Below are 22,188 nucleotides of genomic sequence, written 5' to 3'. Positions count from 1 at the left end.
AGCTCACAATACAATAATTGTTTGTTCCCAAATATTTTGAAGTTGCACAGATTACATTTTGGGCACACATGTGACTAAAATGGTTGTAAATTCAAGCCCTGGAAATATTACTTAATTACTTGAATTAAAGTAATATGTGGATCGGGATAGTTTGGCTTGTATATAATATATTTATATATATATATTATGGCAAGCCGTTAAGGAAATTAAATATATATGGAAGTCTGAATAGAAATGAGAAACTTTTATATATACTGTAAATAAGAAAGACTTAGAGTCCGTCTGCTGATCTGAAAAAGAGCCAAAGCTGTCAAAGAGCTGAGGGACCGTCTTCAAAGTGCAATGCTCAAACAAATAATGCAAACAATAAAATGTAACTTCCAGGGCTTGAGATTAACGTAGTCCCGTCGCCCCGGGGACGGTAAAAAAAATGCACGGGATGAAATTAAATGCTCCCCGGGACGATGGCTTTTAACCATTTTTTTTCCTTTTTCTTTTTATGTATTTATTCATTTTACATTTTATATTAAATGTCTTGGTTTTTCCACCCTCTGAAAATCGTATGAAATGTTTAACAAGCCATCCTGTAATAATACAACAGCTATTAATGTAACAATACAATAAAACAAATATATTTAATGATGTTTTTTTCATTATTTTAACAATAGGCTAATGTATATTACTTTGTATAGATTCTACAAGAAACACAAAACTTAAAAACTAAATTATTTACAATTGCAGACACAAGGTTCTTGTTCTGCAGTGCTGTGTGCTAATGTGCTTCGTACACCTGCAGGACCGCAAGCAAGGTCGCAGAGAAAATGCGGACTGGATTTTGAGTGATGTGGGCATTTTCTATATGAACAAGTTCAAGGACCGCAATCAAGGTCGCAGAGAAAATGCGGACTGGATTTTGAGTGATGTGGGCATTTTCTATATGAACAAGTGGAATGGATTGGATACCGACGCACTAAAGGGGCTCTCTACCTTACGCTATGAAGTGAGGGGAAACTGAGTGAAAAATGACAGGTTATATGATTATTTATTTAAACTCATATTCGGGCCACTTTATAATGAATATGTCGGCATGTATTTGTAAAAAGAAAAAATATATATATATAATTTTTTTTAATTTTTTTTTAACACCAAATTATTTAGGGGGGCTTAAGAACATTTTAGGGGGGCTTGAGCCCCCCTAAAATAGGCCTAACAACGCCAATGGTGTAACGTTCATATTTTGTCAATATTCCGTGTTTTATCGTTCATAGAAACATTTAAAATTCCATTACGTTTTTTAAGGCGGTCTGTCATGACGTTTTTAGCATTTAATCGGACGTGATTGTGAGGTTTTGTATTAGTGTTCCTAAAAATAGATATACCGGCCCCCAGACACATTTTTTTCTCTAAATGTGGCCCCCGAGTCAAAATTATGGCCCAGGCCTGATCTAGTTTGTTCATCTTACACACTGCACTCTTTTGACACAAATAACCATGGCCCGGGCCTCATGCTATTGTCATCTATTGTGAAATGGTGGGGAGGGTGGGCCTTTCCTTTTTTGTTTCACATAGCATGGAATGTCCCAGGGGGCTTTTACTGGGGGGGTTGATGCGGTTTTGGGTGGGGGGGTCGAATGGAGCTGCCGGGTTGACCTCCCGCTCACTGGAACAGTCCCTCGAAACTCCACAAATCACTTTAAAGCATCACACGCGTAGAAAGGAGTGAGGATGAAAAGGGGGAGAGCCGGCGAGAGGGCCTGAAGGTGCGGCCATGAGCTCCCAGGCTGGGGCCAGCGGGGATTGTAGTGTGGAGAAGCTGGTGAGACCCCCGATGCCAGGACGGAAAGTCCACAGAGTCCCGAGACAAGTTAAGACGAGAGAACAGGAGGACAGAGGGGCGCTCGTCAGAAGGACCATCAGCATCGAGACTATTGGGAATGCATCAGGAGAAAGCATGGCGAGTCTGTCCAGCTCCGATGCGGAGGGATCGAACAACGAGCCAAGAGGAAGCTCCGCCACCAACGTGAAACCACAAGCCTCTGTCCAAGCCAGATCCACTCCAGCGACCCCTCGGAGACTCTTGTCATCCAGGACACCTGCGGTGGACCCCCACAGCTGTCCTGGCAGAGACCCTGATCCATTCTGGCTGGAAGTGCAGAGGACAGGGTGGTCATGTGAGGAGGAGGATGAGGATGAGGAGGAGGCGGGGGCGAGTAGGGTGATTGACGCGATGAGCCCACCTTTGACCCCGACTCCGCCTGCGTCGTTGGTCGGGGAGAGGAGGATGAGCAGAAGAGAGAGAAATAGGATAAAATGTCTGAGGAGGAGGCAGAGGAGGAAGGAGCGATGGAGACAGAGTCAGCTGCAGGTGAGGCACACATAACACCCATTGGAACATTTAAACACATGCTATTAGGTTATTACATATTCATCACATTATATATAAAAAATGTTTTGTCTAAATGTTGTTTTTAAGTCTCTTATCATTTTTCAACTTCCTATACACTTTTGTAAATGTCAAACAATTATTATTTGAATGATTTTTTTTATGTATGTGTGAGAATGTCTACATCCAACCATCCATCCATCCATCCATTTTCTACCGCTTATCCCTTTGGGGGTCACATTGATACTTATGTGAAAACTAATACACATATTCATTAAATTACCCCAAAAAATATTCGATTGGTCGATCAGTTCTCTATAGCAGTGTTTTTCAACCACTGTACAGTCTGGTGTGCCGTGGGAGATTATCTAATTTCACCTATTTGGGTTAAAAATATTTTTTGCAAACCAGTAATTATAGTCTGCAAATGATGTGTTGTTGTTGAGTGTCGGTGCTGTCTAGAGCTCGGCAGAGTAACCGTGTAATACTCTTCCATATCAGTAGGTGGCAGCCGGTAGCTAATTGCTTTGTAGATGTCGAAAACAGTGGGAGGCAGTGTGCAGGTAAAAAAGGTATCTAATGCTTAAACCAAAAATAACCAAAAGGTGAGTGCCCCTAACAAAAGGCATTGAAGTTTAGGGAAGGCTATGCAGAACGAAACTGAAACTGAATTGGCTACAAATTAAAAACAGAATGCTGGACGACAGCAAAGACTTACTGTGGAGCAAAGACAATGTACATCCGAACATGACATGACAATCAACAATGTCCCCACAAAGAAGGATAAAAACAACTGAAATAGTGTTGATTGCTAAAACAAAGTAGATGCGAGAAATACCGCTCGAAGGAAGACATGAAACTGCTACAGGAAAATACCAAAACAAAAAGCAACCAAAATACAAACGTAGGAGCGCAAGACAAGAAGTAAAACACTACACACAGGAAAACGGCAAACAACTCCAAATAAGTCAAGTACACCTACCTTGAGACAAGAGCTATAGTAATGCATGCTTGGTTATGCTTTAAATTCATATCCAACAATTGCGATGACGACTCTTTACTGTCAACTGAGTTTAGTTTTTTAATTATTTCTGCTGGTGGTGTGCCTCCGGATTTTTTCAACCCACACCAAACAAGAATGACGGACACATTTCGGGAGAACATCCGCACCGTAACACAACATAAACACAACAGAACAAATACCCAGAACCCCTTGCAGCACTAACTCTTCCGGGACGCTACAATAAACACCCCCCACACACACACCTCAACCCCGCCCACCTTAATCTCCTCATACCCTCTCAGGGAGAGCATGTCCCAAATTCCAAGCTGCTGTTTTGAGGCATGTTAAAAAAAATAATGCACTTTGTGACTTCAATAATAAATATGGCAGTGCCATGTTGGCATTTTTTTCTTGAGTTGATTTATTTTGGAAAACCTTGTTACATTGTTTAATGCATCCAGCGGGGCATCACAACAACATTAGGCATAATAATGGGTTAATTCCACGACTCCATATATCGGTATCGGTTGATATCGGAATCGGTAATTAAGAGTTGGACAATATCAGAATATCGGATATCTCTACTTGTGCCTGCTGGGTAGACTGTGAAATAACCATAACAACATCCTCATGCTGGTCACACACTGCTGTGGGAGGGCATTCCACTCCTCAACTAACTTACACATGTGTGCCGGTCAGTCTGTCAGTTGAGAACTACCCGGAGATCCCACAAGAGTTCATTTGTTGGTCTTTCGAAAATCCCAAATCCCGGAGCTATAGCCTTTGATGACCACCACATTGTGGGGTGAACACTGTCGAAAAATGTAGTTCGATCTTATAGATATAGGGTTGCAGAATCTAATATATATCTTTTAATCTATTCAGTGACGTACCACATCACATCAACCAAAAGTGATAAAATAGTCAAGATTTGTCACATTTTTACATATATATAAGTCTTCCAACGAGCCTTTCAACAGTGCATAATATATAATGATATAGAAATGTTGATGTATTTGTAGCGTCCATCAGCTGGTTGGATCGGACACACAGACCATCCACAGCCTGGTCAACACGCAGCTCATCTCAATAGTCTTTATCGGTGCAGCCTGAAGTGGGCTCGTGTCTGAATTAGCTTGCATGATGAGGCTGGGCCTGCGGAGAGCCCTTCACTGGCAGGCGGACAAAAGAGCAAAAGGTGTTTTGATTGGCTGCCGTCACGTCGGTGTGTGCCGGTCGACTGAAAAAAAATCCCACATAACATTTTATGCCTATTAGTACATTTCTTGCCTTTGTGTACTTTACTGTATGGACATAATATTAAGAACCTATCAATTCATTTACACCAGGGGTAGCCAAAGTGCGGCCCGGGGGCCATTTGTGGCCAGCAGGTCATTTTTTTAACGGCCCCAGGGAACATTTTAAAAATACGATTGAAAACAATTAAAAACATGATAAGTGGTATACAAGAGCAAACAGGTGAAATGTAACAAGAAAATGTCGCAATGTATACTCTAATAACACAAAGCTGCCATGCAGGCTGTTTCTTTCTTCAATGTCATTATGAATTATTGACATATTCAAGGCTCCAATTACGTCACATCTGAGATATTTTGGGGGAAAATGTTGCATATTTTGTGTTTGCCATATAAAAAACTGAGCTGTTTTTTATAAAGAAGGGCCTAATACGAACAAACGAAAAACATAAACAACAATAAAACGTATAATTGACGGATAGATCTGAAGTTGATCTCGGGATTATTGTGTTAAAAGTAAACAGTAAAAAAAAAATAGAATTTATTTTTTAACACTATAATTATTTGGATCCCCAATAATTTTAGTGTGATTTGTTTTTAAGTGTCATTGCTCAAAAAATAATAATGAATTAAAATAAATGTTATGAGTTATTGACCTTTTTAAGGCTCCAATTATTATATCATCTCAAATATTCCACTTAAAAATTTTATTGTGTGAAAATATTGCATGTTTTGTATTTTTTCCATAAAAAAACAGGGTTTTCTTTGACAACAAGAGCATACAACTTAAATCTTTAAAACCGTTATATTGACATGTTGATCTAGAGATTTAAAACTTGAATAATAATACAAATAATAATAATACTGAATAATGACACATTTTTAATATTTTTTTGACCAAAACCCTTTGGGGTCCCCGGGATCAAGCCTGAGTGGAGGCCTAAATGTATATTTTTTATACATATATTGTATTGGTTTTTAAAATAAAAAATATCAAAATGGCCCCCGCTTGCTTTGATTTTTCAGTGTGCGGCCCTCAGTGGAAAAAGTTTGGACACCCCTGCTTTACACTATAAAGACTGTATCATCAGATTCAATCTTGGTGATTTTAGCAAAGGTTCTTAAAAGTTACACCCCAAACAAGACGTTTGTAATATTACAGTATAGCGTTAAAAATATAAATACTACAATTTCTGATGAAAATTAGAAACATGCTGCAATGAAGGCCTTGTTTTTTTCAATTGTTAAGTCTTTTTAAAGGGGAACAACACTTTTTTTGGGAATGTTGTCTATCATTCACAATCCTTATGTAAGACAAGAACACATGTGTTTTTCTTTCATACGTTCGCTTTTCCCTTCAACAACAACAAACGGCAGACTTCATTAGAGCCAACAAAAACTACTAACACAATTTCCCAACTCATATGGAAACGGGGTTTGTACATGTTCCCTCTCTACGGAATGGACCGAGGGTCAAAAAGGAGCCGCTCTTCTACGCCCCTGGTTACTTACACACTAAGAACTAAAGAAATTCGAACTATATTTGCATTTGTTTTGAAAAGGGAATCTTCACAACATTTAACATTGTCCAAATAATAGAGCCTCATTCCAACAAGTGACAAAGGTCAGAGTAGTTATTGTAGGTCCTCGCTTCTCCCCATAGGAGCTTGTTGTACGCCGCGTTGCCAGTGATTGCATTGTTGCTGTGTGTTAATGACACACCTTCGCTACCGGGAAGTCCCTGGAGTTCCCCATGGGTGACAAAGCGGTGATTACCCTGAATACACCCCTCCACCGCCCATCATTACTCACTCCATCCAGGTTTGAGGTGTGGCGCTATTTCAAGGTGAAGCGGGGGGGCGGGGGGGGGTCTCCAGGGGCTTGCATCTTTCCACATGGCTCCATGGAGAATGTGTGCGAGTGTATGCGGGCTCCTGGGACGGTGGTCTGGGGAGATGAGGGACGTTCAAGCTGTGGACCTGATGCAAACTAGAGTATACAGTTGTGGTCAAAAGTTTACATACACTTGTAAAGAACATAATGTCATGGCTGTCTTGAGTTTCCAATATTTTCTACAACTCTTATTTTTTAAAGTGATTGGAGCAAATACTTATTGGTCACTAAAAACATTCATTCATTCCAAACAGCTGATTTTTTGTTTCATCTGACCACAGAACTTTCCTCCAGAAGGTCTTATCTTTGTCCATGTGATGTCAGATGAAACAAAAATTGAGCTGTTTGGCCACAATACCCAGCAATATTTTTGGAGGAGAAAAGGTGAGGCCTTTAATCCCAGGAACACCATGTCTACTGTCAAGCATTGAGGTGGTAGTGTTATGCTATGGGCCTGTTTTGCTGCCAATGCAACGGGTGCTTTACAGAGAGTAAATGAGACAATGAAAAAGGAGGATGACCCCCCACAGTTGGAGAAGAAGAATAACAAGAAGAAAAAAGAGAAGAACAAGAAGCAGAAAGGGAAGAAGAAGAAAGAGAAGAACAAGAAGAAGAACAAGTAGAAGAAGAACAAGTACAACAAGTAGAAGTAGACAAAGAAATAAAAGACAAAGACAAAGAAAAAAAAAGAAGAAGACAAAGACAAAGACAAAGAAGGACAAGAAGAAGGACAAGAAGAAGAAATCGAAGAAAAAGTGGAAAAGGAAGAGAAGACCGGGGGCACGGGTGGCCGTGACTGACTTCCTTTCCCGCTCCCTCAAAGGGGAGGAGGGAGAGGGGGGGGTAGGCTCAGCCGGTCGGAGTCCCGGCTTGCGTCTGGCGATGGAGGACTGTGAAGAGGCGTGGCCGGCAGACCTGCAGCGAGGCGGGGCGAGCTGGGGCCGGCTCCGAGATGGACGTCAGGTGCGTGGATCGCCCACCTGGGCGCAATTCTATAATCACCTGGCAGTGTGTAAAAGGGCGGCAGCCGAGAACGACGGGGCAGAAGGAGTTTTAGAGCCAGCAGTACATGCAGCGCAGAAGCGACCGAGAGCGAGACGAAGATGACGACGACGACGATGACGACGATTACGCGTGAGGCTGAAAAGCGAACCGCAGAGCGAGCAGTGGGGAAAAGGAGCTGAAAAGCGACCCGACGACGCAGAGGTTTATTGAAAAATAAACAGTCACGAAACTGCTCGAAGTCATGTCTGTCTTTGGTGGTCCATGGAACCAAAGACAGACAGAGGTTTAGGTTGTCCAAATTCTTCAGGACAACCTACAATCATCAGCCCGGAGGTTGGGTCTTGGGCGCTCCAACAGGACAATGACCCCAAACACATGTCAAAAGTGGTAAAGGAATGACTAAATCAGGCTAGAATTAAGGTTTTAGAATGGCCTTCCCAGAGTCCTGACTTAAACATGTGGACAATGCTGAAGAAACAAGTCCATGTCAGAAAACCAACACATTCAGCTGAACTGCACCAATTTTGTCAAGAGGAGTGGTCATAAATTCAACCAGAAGCTTGCCAGAAGCTTGTGGATGGCTACCAAAAACGCCTTATTGCAGTGAAACTTGCCAAGGGACATGTAACCAAATATTAACATTGCTGTATGTATACTTTTGACACAGCGGATTTGGTCACATTTTCAGTAGACCCATAATAAATTCATAAAAGAACCAAACTTCTTGAATGTTTTTTGTGACCAACAAGTATGTGCTCCAATCACTCTAACACAAAAATGTAAGAGATGTAGAAAGTATTGGAAACTCAAGACAGCCATGACATTATGTCTGTGGAAGACTTGCTCTTCCGGGTTCTTCAGACCACCAATCACGGACATGACAGCTTCATTCATAGTTCTGAACAATGATTTATTTTTCAATAAATGTTCTTTGTGTTCCTTTTCAGTCATTGCGTTACGTGTGAGTCCTCGCTCCATACTTGCCAACCCTCCCGTTTTTACCGGGAGACTCCCGGTATTCAGCGCCTCTCCCGATAACCTCCCGGCAGAAATTTTCTCCCGACAAACTCCCGGTATTCAGCCGGAGCTGGAGGCCACGCCCCCTCCAGCTCAATGCGGACCTGAGTGGGGACAGCCTGTTCTCACGTCCGCTTTTCCACAATATAAACAGCTTGCCTGCCCAATGACGTCATAACTGTAGAATGATCGAGGGCGAGTTCTTGGTTTCTTGAGTGGGTTTATTGTTAGGCAGTTTCATTAACGTCCTCCCAGCGCGGTAACAACACACAACAACAGCAGTCACGTTTAGTCTACCGTAAAGCAGTTCGTCTGCCGTAAATAGCAATGTTGTGACACTCTTAAACAGGACAATACTGCCATCTACTGGACAGCCTCCAGAACACTGAAATTCAAGAGTTTCTTTTATTTATATGTATAATAAAATATATATATATATATATATATATATATATATATATATATATATATATATATATATATATATATATATATATATATATATATATATATATATATATATATATATATATATATATATAGCTAGAATTCACTGAAAGTCAAGTATTTCATACACACACACACATATATATATATATATATATATATATATATATATGAAATACTTGAGTTGGTGAATTCTAGCTTAAATATATTCCTCTTAACCACGCCCCCAACCACGCCCCCCGCCCCACCCCCGAAAACGCCCCACCCCCCACCTCCCAGTATCAGAGGTCTCAAGGTTGGCAAGTATGCCTCGCTCTCTCTCGTGCTCGTGCTCGTACTCGTTCTCCATCATCAACAACCCCTCTCCTTCCCGGCTGCTGCTCTTTAACAGAGCGACGGGTGATTAGATAAACCGGCCCAGGTGTGCCATCAACGCACCTGTCGCTAATCTCGAAGCCGGCCCTGGCACACCCCGCTTCGCTGCAGGTCCGCAGGCCACGCCCCCCCACAATGTCCTTCACAAGTGTATGTAAACTTTTGATCGCGACTGTATGTATGATATAAGCCACGGGTGTACAAAGTCCAGACATTTGTCACCTGCAAGTTCCTTTTTAGTGGCGTATTCTAAACATAAGCTATTTTTTTTGTATTCGGCTCTCGGTGCAATGAGTTTTCATCCCTTCGCCATAAGCAAGATTTCCTTCCAAATGTACATTCCACCTAACACTCCCTGGATCAGGTGTCTAATACATTACAGAATGTGCGAAAACATAAGGGACAGTCATCTCACTCTGCTGCAGTCTCACTTGACCAACACATTATTTCGTGCATGTAGGCGTCGAATAATAGAGAGAAAAAGTACATCAACCTCGAAGCTAAAGATGATATTTTCAGTCGCGATGATGTCTGTTTTTAAATCCCATCTGTGCTGTCGTTGATGGGATTGTGGTGACAAATCTATGCGGGAGAAACACAAATAGAATTGGAGATGTAGTCCCTCAAGATTCAAATGCATTTTAAAGTCACAGTATGCAAAAAAATCATAATGCGTAATTTTTAAATGTGTTCTTTAAATATTTTGTCACTAAAACAGTGGTTCTTAACCTTGTTGGAGGTACCGAACCCCACTAGTTTCATATGCGCATTCACCGAACCCTTCTTTAGTGAAAAATAAAATGTTGTTTTTTTTCAAATTCAAGACAAAGTTATATGTTTTTTGGTAACACTTCAGTATGGGGAATATATTCTAAGTAACAAAGACTTAATTTAGAGTTTTTTGGACACTAGGGGAACATATTCTAAGTAACAGAGACTTCATTTAGAGTTTTTTGGTTAGGGCCAGGGTTAGAGGGTTAGGGTTATAATAAGGCCATGCCGAATAAGGCATTAATTATAACTTAATAATGACTAGTAAAGAGCCAATATGTTACTATTTTGCAATTTCTCCTAAAATAATTACTTTTTCATGTAAAATTGTTACTTTTTAATGTAAAATGGTGACATTTGTCATATAAAATTCAGACTTTTATCACAATATTGCACATTTTTTTGGTGTTCTTGTAAAATAGTGACATTTTGTGAGTAAAATTATGACCTTTGTCATAATTTGGCCAAGTGAAATTCCAATTATTATTATTATGATATTGCCAACATTTTTCAAGTTTTCTTATAAAATGGTGACTTTTGTCGAGTAAAATTACGACTCTTCGTAAAATTGCCCAAATATTAAGCTTTTCTTGTAAAATTGCGACTGTTATTGAGTAAAATTCCAACTTTTATCATAATATCGCACAAATGTTCAGTTTTTCTTGTAACATTTTGACTTGCGTTGAGTAAAATTACGACTTTTATTATAATACTGCCAAAATTTAAAGTTGTTCTTGTGAAATTCCAACTAATTTTCACAACAAGCTTTTTTATATTTACATAGTTTGTATATATTATTGATGTTGTAAATACAAATCTTTATATATCTAGAAAGGGTGGTCCTAAAGAGGTAGGCATTTTTCGGAGGTCTCAAGAAGGTAAAAAATACACTATGTTCCCCATACTAAAGTGTTAACATGTTTTTATACTGGTGCACAAAATGAACGGTGCATGAACATCACCTTGTTCAAACAACAAAACCAACACAGTACATAAACTCGCAACAAATTACACACCTGCAAATCAGTCAGCTGTTGCCGTATCCGTAATACGCCGATAGGGAGAAGTTTTTATTTACACGATGAGTCGGGTGTGTCTTGACCTCCGCCGAACCCCTGAGCCCGACTCACCGAACCCCTAGGGTTCGACCGAACCCAGGTTAAGAACCACTGCACTAAGACATTGAAGAGCTAAAGAAGTTAACTGAAAGCTAACAAAAACGTGTATACACTAGGAAGGGGATTCATATGGCCCCATTTGTCACGGTTTACCTGACACATGAAACGTGACAAATTGGGAGGTGCACCATCCACTTTAGCTGCCGGATGGCAGTAGTGTTGAATATTTAAAAAATGTGTTTTGTGGAATTTCCAACTTTGACCACAGCGTCAGTTGCTATGTACAGTGGTGCTTTCCATTATGTTCAGCAGACTGCATTGCCGAATGATTAAACCCCCCCTCTTCCAGTGATCCACCAAGGAATGTCTAATCCAAGTCTGTAATGTCAGCAATGACGCTAATGCTAACACAACATGACCATTGTCCTGGACATGTATTGTTACATGATGTTTTCAAACATAGTAAACCCTTTTCAGCACAAGGGATGTCCGATAATATTGGACTGCCGATATTATCGGCCGATAAATGCTTTAAAATGTAATATCGGAAATTATCGGTATCGGTTTCAAAATTATCGGTATCGGTTTCAAAAAGTAAAATATATGACTTTTTGTGTACACGGACGTAGAGAGAAGTACAGAGCGCCAATAAACCTTGAAGGCACTGCCTTAACGTGCCGGTCCAGTCACATAATATCCACAGCTTTTGACACACTCATAATTGAATGCAATGCATACTTGATCAACAGCCATACAGGTCACATATAAACAACTTTAACACTGTTACACTGTGAACCCACACCAAACAAGAATGACAAACACATTTCGGGAGAACATCCACACCGTAACACAACATAAACACAACAGAACAAATACCCAGAACCCCTTGCAGCACTAACTCTTCCGGGACGCTACAATATACACCCCCGCTAACCCCCTTTTGAATGCAGTGATTTAATGGTAGAATTGCTAGCCACCAAGAACGAGCCGATTTTTATACGTTAGAAAGCGAAAAAAAAACAAAAACTTTTGTCTTCTTGTCTCTTATAAGGATTGCGAACGACAGGCAAAATCACAAAAAAAAGTGCAGTTCCCCTTTAAGGGTCGCCACTTACAGTGCCTCGTAAAAGGAGTGGGAACATGTGGATGCAGGGCTCCTATGGAGGGGGATGGCGATAAGCACACATATGCATGTTACACCACAGAAACCGCCAAAGGAGAGGAAGAGGGGGTATGGGCCTCCGGTGACGAAACTGTGGCCCTTCTGGCGCTGCTCCAGCCGTCCATCCCCCCTAAGGAGTTAAGCAGTGGCAGAGGCATTTGGTGGGGGGTGAGGGGTATGTGTGCCCATGTTTCAATTCATGGTCCATGGTGTGTGTTGTTATGTCTGTAGGCCAGGAGTCGCCCTGCAGGCACGTCAAACACAGTTCAACTCTCCCATGTGTTGGTGAAGAATGTGATGTCTTCTGCACTGCAAAAAAAACTGTTGACATTGTTGACCCAACTTAACTCAGTTAGGTCATCTTCTTGCTTTGACTAAGTTAAGTTGAATCAACTTACAGTGTCAAGTATATTACACTTTAAAACATTAGTTGACATTCAGTCTGATTTAAGATGAACTTGAAAATATTAGTTGAGATCATTTTAAAATAAGTTGGTTCAATATACTGCGATGAGGTGGCGACTTGTCCAGGGTGTACCTCGCCTTCCCTTCTGGGTCGCGCCCCCCGCGACCCAGAAGGGAATAAGCGGTAGAAAATGGATGGATGGATGGATGGTTCAATATATTTCATCGAGTTCCTACGACTGTTAGTTGTAGTTAGAGATGGCCGATAATGGCTTTTTTGCCAATATCCGATATTCCGATATTGTCCAACTCTTAATTACCGATTTCGATATCAACCGATACCGCTATATACAGTCGTGGAATTAACACATTATTATGCCTAATTTTATTGCGATGCCCCGCTGGATGCATTAAACAATGTAACAAGGTTTTCCAAAATAAATCAACTCAAGTTATGGAAAAAAATGCCAACATGGCACTGCCATATTTATTATTGAAGTCAAAAAGTGCATTGTTTTTTTTAACATGCCTCAAAACAGCAGCTTAGAATTTGGGACATGCTCTCCCTGAGAGAGCATGAGGAGGTTGAGGTGGGCGGGTGTGGGCGGGGGTGCTGCTGCAAGGGGTTCTGGGTATTTGTTCTGTTGTGTTTATGTTGTGTTACGGTGCGGATGTTCTCCCGAAATGTGGTTGTCATTCTTGTTTGGTGTGGGTTCACAGTGTGGCGCATATTTGTAACAGTGTTAAAGTTGTTTATACGGCCACCCTCAGTGTGACCTGTATGGCTGTTGACCAAGTATGCCTTGCATTCACTTGTGTGTGTGAAAAGTCGTAGATATTATGTGATTGGGCCGGCACGCAAAGGTTTATTGGCGATCTGTACTTCTCCCTACGTCCGTGTACCACTACGTACAGGGGCGTTTTAAAAAGTCATACATTTTACTTTTTGAAACCGATACCGATATTTTCCGATATTACATTTTAAAACATTTATCGGCCGATAATATCGGACACCTCAAGTTGTAGTATATATATTATCACATTCACCAATTTACACACACAATGCGCTAACCACGAGCTATCTTGTTTGCTTAGTTGTGACGGGCAATTTGTTCTGTCGACTTGACAACAATAGGCCTTTTGACTAAAAGCCAAAATCACTTTTAACAGTGATTTGTTTACAGCACGGCCTCAAGGGAGCCAAACTGCAGATAAGGATTGTTGTTTTTCCAAGCATGCCGACACATTCCTATGGCTTGTCTGAGCCTTTGGGCTCCTTGAACGCCTGCCATTGTCTTCCGAATTTGTCAATAAACCAAAGCAAAGCTCAGCCCAATCAGCAGACGCCCTGCGATCACAGATCGCAGGGGGGGGGGGGGTGTATATTGTAGCGTCCCGGAAGAGTTAGTGCTGCAAGGGGTTCTGGGTATTTGTTCTGTGTTTATGTTGTGTTACGGTGCGGATGTTCTCCCGAAATGTGTTTGTCATTCTTGTTTGGTGTGGGTTCACAGTGTGGCGCATATTTGTAACAGTGTTAAAGTTGTTTATACGGTCATCCTCAGTGTGACATGTATGGCTGTTGATCCAGTATGCATTGCATTCACTTGTGTGTGTGTGTGAAAAGCCGTACATACTATATGACTGGCGCTCTGTACTTCTCTCTATGTCCGTGTACATAGCGGCATTTTAAACAGTCATAAATTTTACTTTTTGAAACCGATACCGATAATTTTGAAACCCGATAATATCGGCAGTCCAATATTATCGGACATCCCTACTGAAAACTAAAGCTAACATAACAAAAGAGGTGTTCTGCGGGTCCGCCAATATGCACCACGAGTAGTGTAACAACATTTCCAGAAAAATATTTTCCAAGGCCTGCACAAAGCATTGAACAATAATGTCAGAATAAATGCTCGTGCTTACCGTTGTTGCTTTATTTGAGCTATAAAGCATCAAGGGTTGGAATTGGGGGTTAAATCACCAAAAATGGGGCACGGCCACCGCTGCTGCTCACTGCTCCCCTCACCTCCCAGGGGGTGATTAAGGGTGATGGGTCAAATGCAGAGGATAATTTCACCACACCAAGTGTGCACTGCAAAAAGTCAGTGTTCAAAAACAAGAAAAAAAATACAAAAATTAGGGGTATTTTATTTGAACTAAGCAAAATCATCTGCCAATAGAACAAGAAAATTCGGCTTGTCAAGACTTTCCAAAACAAGTCAAATTAGCTAACTTCAATGAACCCAAAAATACCTTAAAATAAGTATATTCTCACTAATAAGTGCACTTTTCTTGGTAGAAAAAAAAGAGACCTTTTTGCTCAATATGTTGAAAAATATTCTTAAATTAAGTAAATGCTTGTGCCATTATCTTGACATAATGATATGCGCTCGGCATTACATTTCTTGAAACCAGCAAACTTATTCTAAAAACTAGTTTATTTTTCTTAATGGAAAGGCAACAAGGCAACCGCTTGTTACTCTCGGGGTCTACGAGCCGCTCAGGCAAATCATATTGTCTAAAAATGCATTTTTCCATCCATAACATGACATCATCACGCCAAGTGCGTGCTCTTTCAGTCAATTAGTGCGCATATATACAGCCCGGCCCCCGGCCACATTTCTTTTTATTGTAGATTTGAAGAATTTATCTGAATGTGCATGAACTATTTATGGTCAAAATTGTTTGAAATGTCACATGTTTAAATATTAACTGTCAGTTTATTGCACTGTGCCAACTATACTACTATATAAGTATGTATTTTCTCTTGTTTTATTGAAAATAAAACAGCAAAGTCCATTTGGCCGTCATCTGTTTTAATTATGAGACACAATTTTCATGCTTGAAGAAAGAAAATATTACTTTAAAAAAGTAGTTTTATACTTGTGAGTGTTGATGACAAAGCTTTGCAACAGTTGATATTCTAGTTTCAAGCATGTTTTACTCAATATAGGTCATCAAATCTCAGCAACAAGCTGTAATATCTTACTGAGATCATTTAGGACCAAAACCCTTAAAACAGGGGTGTCCAAACTTTTTCCACTGAGAGCCGCATACTGAAAAATCAAAGCAAGCGGGGGCCATTTTGATATATTTTTTTTAAAAACCAATACAATATATGTATAAAAAAGATACATTTATGCCTCCACTCAGACTTGATTGGTCAAAAAAAACATTACAAATGTGTCATTATTTAGTATTATTATTATTATTATTCAATGTTTAAATCTCTAGATCAACATTAGGTCTATCTGTCAATAAAACGCTTTTAAAGATTTAAGTTGTATGCCATTTTTGTCAAGGAAAACCGTGTTTTTTTATGGAAAAAAAACACAAAATATGCAATATTTTCCCCCAATAAAATTTTAAAGTGGAATATTTGAGATTATATAATAATTGGAGTCTTAAAAAGGTCAATAACTCATAACAACATTGATTTTAATTCATTATTTTTTTGAGCAATGACACTTAAAAAAATAAAAAAGTTCCACTAAAATTATTGGGGATCCAAAAGGGTACTGCTCAGTAAATCCAACATTTTTTTTAACTTTTACCACAATAGTCTCAGGATCAACTTCAGATCCATCCGTCAATTATAAGTTTTATTGTTGTTTATGTTTTTTGTTTGTTCGTTTTAGGCCCTTCTTTAAAAAAACTTTGTTTTTTAAATGGCAACCAAAAAATATGCAACATTTTCCCCCCAAAATATCTCAAAGTGGAATATTTAATGTGAAATAAATGGAGCCTTGAATAGGTCAATAATTCATAAGGACATTGATTTTGATTCATTATTATTTTTTAAAGAAAGAAACAGCCTGCATGGCAGCTTTGTGTTATTAGAGTAAATAATGCAACATTTTCTTGTTACATTTCACCTGTTTGCTCTTCTATACCACTTTTTATGTTTTTAATTTTTTTTTTCATCGTATTTTTAGAATGTGTCGTGGGGCCGTTAAAAAATTACCTGCTGGCCTCAAATGGCCCCCGGGGGCCGCACTTTGGACACCCCTGACTTAAAACAAGTAAAACACTCTAACATAAAATCTGCTTAGTGAGAAGAATTATCTTATCGGACAGAAAATAAGCAAATATCACCCTTATTTGAGATATTTAATCTTACTTAGATTTCAGTTTTTGCAGTGTGTGTGTGTGCCTATCAGTGGTACACATACTGCCAGGAGTAAAATGACCTTACTCTATCGTTGAAATGAATGCGAATAAATACATTTGCTTTAATTTGCATTTCCCTCCCTCAGAGTTCCACAGCTAACGTTAGCAGCACCGACAGCGGCGACGACGTCGATGAGGAAGAAGTGCTGAGCGACAAAGAGGGTTACATCTGCGCCGTGTGCCTGGACGTCTACTTCAGCCCGTACATGTGTCAGCCCTGCAGGCACATCTTCTGTGAGCCTTGTCTGAGAACGCTGGCCAAGAACTGTCCCGCCAACACCCCCTGCCCCCTCTGCAGGACCACCATTACGCACGTATTCTTCCAGAAGGGTGAGTCCACACTTCACAGTCATGTGCTTTGTTGGCTGCAGCTGCCGGCGTCCCAGTGGGGATAAAGTCCACAGCAGATGAGACAAACACACAATTCTCTTGCTTGGGCTTTTTTTCGTCATGATTTCACTGGAACGAGAGTCAACATGAGACGTCTGCCTAAAATGACGTTAAAAATAAAAGTAGAATTTGTCATTTGCAGTTCCACTCTGATCCAGTAGGTCGGAGGTGTCCAAACTTTTTCCACTGAGGGCCACACACGGAAAAATTAAAGCATGCGGGGGCCATTTTGATAGTTTTTCATTTTCAAACCGTAACAAAATATATGGATTTGTTTTGGGGTTTTTTAACCTTCAGGGCTCTCGGGGACCATAAAGTGTCTAAGTCATTAAAATGTTAAAAGCAAGTCAAATTATTATTGTATTTTTTTATTTAACGCTTACAGTAAATCTCTACAGTATATCAACTTCAGGTTGATGTAAAGTTAAAAAAAACAAAAAGGTTTTATGCCTTTTCTGTCAAAGACAACTTTGTGTTTTATAATAAAAGTGAAATATGCAGTATTTCCCCCACTGCCCAAAACATTCCGAAAGCAATGTTTGATGTGAAGTAATTAGAGCCTTAAAAAGATCAGTAATGCAGGACACCATTGATTTTAAATCATTATTATTTTTGAGTAATCACAGTGAAAAGATAAATAAAATCCCATTAAATATATTTGGGATCCACAAGGTGCCCCACTCATAAAGTGATACATTTTTATTAGTTTTTTTTTACTTTCAACACTTAAGTTACGAGATGAACTTCAGACATATCTGTCGATTTTACATTTCAAATATTATTTTGTTTGTTTTTATGCTCTTTTGTCAATGAGAGGAGCCTTGAATAGGTCAATAATTCATTATAACATTGATTATTTTTTTTTTTGAGCAATGGCAAAAAAAGAAAAATAAGGATGGACAAAAGAAAAATAAACAGCCTGCATGTCAGCTTTGTGTCAACATTGCAACTCATTCCACTTTTTGTAATGTTTTTTATTTATTTTTGCAATAGCATTTCCAGAATGTGTCGCGGGCCGGTAAACAATTAGCTGTGGGCCGCAAATGGCCCCCGGGCCGCACTTTGGACACCCCTGCAGTAGGTGATCATTGTGCATATTTAAGAACGGAGAAAGACTGGATCTGGTGGATCAATGCTCCCACTTGGCTGCAATGCTAGCAGATTATTACTGCAAGAATTAATGTGCCTGCCCACCTTTAATAGCGATAATAACAACACAATATTAATACATTGCATTAATAAAGCATGGTTTCAGTTGCTGAAATGTTAAAAAGAAATATATATACAGTACAGGCCAAAATTTTGTACACAACTTCTCCTCATTCATTGTGTTTTCTTTATTTTCATGACTATTTACATTGTAGATTGTCACTGAAGGCATCACAAGTATGAATGAACACATGTGGAGTTATGTACTTAACAAAAAAAGGGGAAATAACTGAAAACATGTTTTATTTTCTAGTTTCTTCAAAATAGCCACCGTTTGCTCTGATTACTTTTTTCGCACACACTTGGCATTCTCTCGATGAGTATGAATAATTGTTTGTAAGTTATCACAAAAAACTTTGTGTTGAAATGAGTTCCAGGCAAGAAGACAAAAGATGTCTTTGAAACCTACCAAGAGTAAGGCTCGTAAAACTCCACTGTGTAGGGGGGGGGGGGGGGGGAGCAAGATGAAGGTGTTCCTGTGTTCTTTCATGTATGGTAATCAACAGAAAGATATTGTTCTAACCCAAGGACTTCAAAGCGGAGAGATGACAGGATCTGCCCCATTTCCAGACGACCTCTTTTTGAACTATTTTACAAACTCTTTTTGAACTGACCTTTTCTGTGAATTGTTTACGACCTTTTCTGTGAACTTTTTGCGACCTTTGTCCTTTGGAAACAGTGGTGGCCATGTGGTCGGGGAGGGTCCAAAATAAAAGAAGGAGGCATGCAATCTTTTGGCAGAGCGTGCTGAGATACTGTTCAAGGGTACGGTGTAAAGGCGACTCTCCTCAATATATTGAGTCCAAATTGAATTCTGTCTCTGTTTGATTCTTCGCTTCTTGTCTTGTTTAATAGATGTCATCAGTGTTTGAACTTGACAGAAACTAGAATATAATACAGGTTTTCAGTTATATCACCTTTTTTTGTTAAGTACATAGCTCCACATGTGTTCATTCATAGTCTTGATGCCTTCAGTGACAATCTACAATGTAAATAGTCATGGAAATAAAAAAAATGCATTGAATGAGAAGGTGTGTCCAAATTTTTGGCCTGTACTGTATATATATTCTGAACACCTGTATCCAGATCTGCATCATTTTTATAGCTTCTATGTTGACACTTGATTTCATGGAAATTGGTTACGTAGTTTTGCATGATTACTAATTCTACTATCTTTTCTCAACTCAAAGAGTGAGTTTAATTCACTTTGTTCAAGGTATATTACATGATTGTACAATTTTCCTAAGCCAAATATATATGAGTCTTTTGAGTAACAGGACTGAAAGTAACAGTAAGTAACATAATTAACAAATGATGTGGGATGTGTTTGTTGGATATGTTGCTGTTTTGTATTGTACTGTTTTCTACGTGAATATGCCCTTTTATAAGCCATCATTTTATTGTGTTTTATTTGTTTTCTCCATTGTATGTTGGGTGATGTCAGATCAAAGTCTACAGATGGAAATTAGTTGTTAGCTGTATCTGGTGCACGCAGCTATTCATTAAAAATAACATATTGTGCACACTGTCCATAATCCAATTTTAAATATAGCATTTGTGCATCTTACACCACTTTAACAAATAATACATATTTCAAAAATAAACAACATTAAAAAAATGATTTAGGTAACAGGACTGTGCTGAGATTTTAACATGAGATTTTTAATTAAAATTTTACTGTGTATTTATGCATTTCATTTCAAAATAGCACCGATTTGGTGGAACGGCCCACGATTCTACATGTCAATAGAAAGGAGTAGGAAGAAGCAGAGTTTATTTAATTGAACCACTTCTCCGTGTCTGAACAGTTGCTTGTGTTGGGAAAAAAAATAGCACTTAGCTGAGGTAATACTGCTAAATTCTGTCAATGACAGTCAAAACTGAGCATTATGGTCTTTGATTGCATTTGTACTTAATATTGTGGTTGTTAATATTGTGGATGTTGCCTGGTTCGACCCCTATTGTATGATTAATTCATGGGATAGGTCCTTGTTATAATGTGTGTGGGAGAAAGTGAGCCGTAAAAAGGCAGAGCGGAATGCGGTCATGATGACGGACGCAGAACGAGACGAGAGCTCTCAATGGTGATTATGGCGGTGGTAATTTGCTTCTTGCGTTGATTAGCTAAACCAAGGTCATGCCGACACAACAAGACGAGAGTCTTGTCAAGCTTCATGTGGAAATCAAACCCAAACGCCCGTTTTGTTTTTTTACCTCACAGAGTTAAACAATATGGCGAGGACCTTCTTCCCAAATGAATACCTGTGTCGGAAGCAGAACTTCCAGAAGGCGAGTTGTGCAAAATGGCCTCTTCCAAGCTGCAGGAAGCTCTTCAGAATATTTGGAGGTAATTTGTTCAACTCACTAATTAAAAACAAGCAATAGTGAAGAGCAAATCTTCGCAAAAGTGCACAATATTGTTGCAAATGTCATCTGAAAAAGTTTAACATTACAGTTCCACCAGTCCTGTAGGTGGCAGCAGTAAATTGGCCCAGACACATAATATATACAGCTTTTCACACACACAAGTGAATGAAAGGCATACTTGGTCAACAGCCATACAGGTCACACTGAGGGTGCCCGTATAAACAACTTTAACACTGTTACAAATATGCGCCACACTGTGAACCCACACCAAACTAGAATGACAAACACATTTCGGGAGAACATCCGCACCGTGACACAACATAAACACAACAGAACAAATACCCAGAATCCCTTGCAGCACTAACTCTTCCGGGACGCTACAATATACACCCCAAATTCCAAGCTGCTGTTTTGAGGCATGTTAAAAAAAAAAAATGCACTTTGTGACTTCAATAATAAATATGGCAGTGCCATGTTGGCATTTTTTTCCATAACTTGAATTGATGTATTTTGGAAAACCTTGTTACATTGTTTAATGCATCCAGCGGGGCATCACAACAAAATTAGGCATAATAATGTGTTAATTCCACGACTGTATATATCGGTATCGGTTGGTATCGGAATCGGTAATTAAGAGTCGGACAATATCGGAATATCGGATATCGGCAAAAAAGCCATTATCGGACATTTCTAGTTTTCATACCTACCATTGTTCTTTGAATATGAAGCCTTTTCTGACATAATAAATGTATGTGATATTATTCGTGCCGCATTAATACGCCCGGGGCCAATACTCAGGCTCCAATATCAGAATCCTATTGGAAGTGAAAGACACCCATGTTAGGCATGTTCATTGCACAACACAGCAGCAACAGATCCAATGTGGTGATAGTCGTAAAAAGCAAACTTCTCAGTCAGCATTAATACCACTTAATGAATCTTTTGTAAATAAAACGTGTGATATTCACCCCACGACTGATTAGCGTAACCAAAATTTTAAAGCGCATGCAGAGCTGCTGCATGCTGACCAATCAATCAATCAAACTAATCAATTATGCTTCATGCGATGTTTTTGTTTGTAGACCACACAACCAGCAACTATTTGGGGCCTGGCAGTTCATTTAATACAGGGGTGTCCAAAGAGCGGCCCGGGGGCCATTTGCGGCCCGCAGCTAGTTTTTCAACGGCCCGCGCCGTGTTTTATAATATCCATT

The 22,188-nt window shown here is 39.6% G+C and overlaps 1 protein-coding gene across 1 annotated transcript in view; it reads left to right on the top strand.

The window, feature by feature from the left end:
• The first annotated feature begins 1,680 nt into the window (after positions 1-1,680).
• The window catches only part of rnf180a (ring finger protein 180a), a 24,428-nt gene continuing 3,920 nt past the window's right edge, over positions 1,681-22,188 (top strand). The window contains exons 1-3 of the mRNA XM_062024258.1: positions 1,681-2,365; positions 17,095-17,338; positions 20,829-20,954. Coding sequence (XP_061880242.1) covers positions 1,769-2,365; positions 17,095-17,338; positions 20,829-20,954 — 967 coding nt within the window. The 5' untranslated portion in view covers positions 1,681-1,768. The remainder of the gene's footprint in view (positions 2,366-17,094; positions 17,339-20,828; positions 20,955-22,188) is intronic.

The sequence above is a fragment of the Entelurus aequoreus genome, linkage group LG17 (assembly GCF_033978785.1).
Source record: "Entelurus aequoreus isolate RoL-2023_Sb linkage group LG17, RoL_Eaeq_v1.1, whole genome shotgun sequence".
Lineage (NCBI taxonomy): Eukaryota > Metazoa > Chordata > Actinopteri > Syngnathiformes > Syngnathidae > Entelurus > Entelurus aequoreus.
This window is presented reverse-complemented; position numbering and strand designations above follow the sequence as displayed.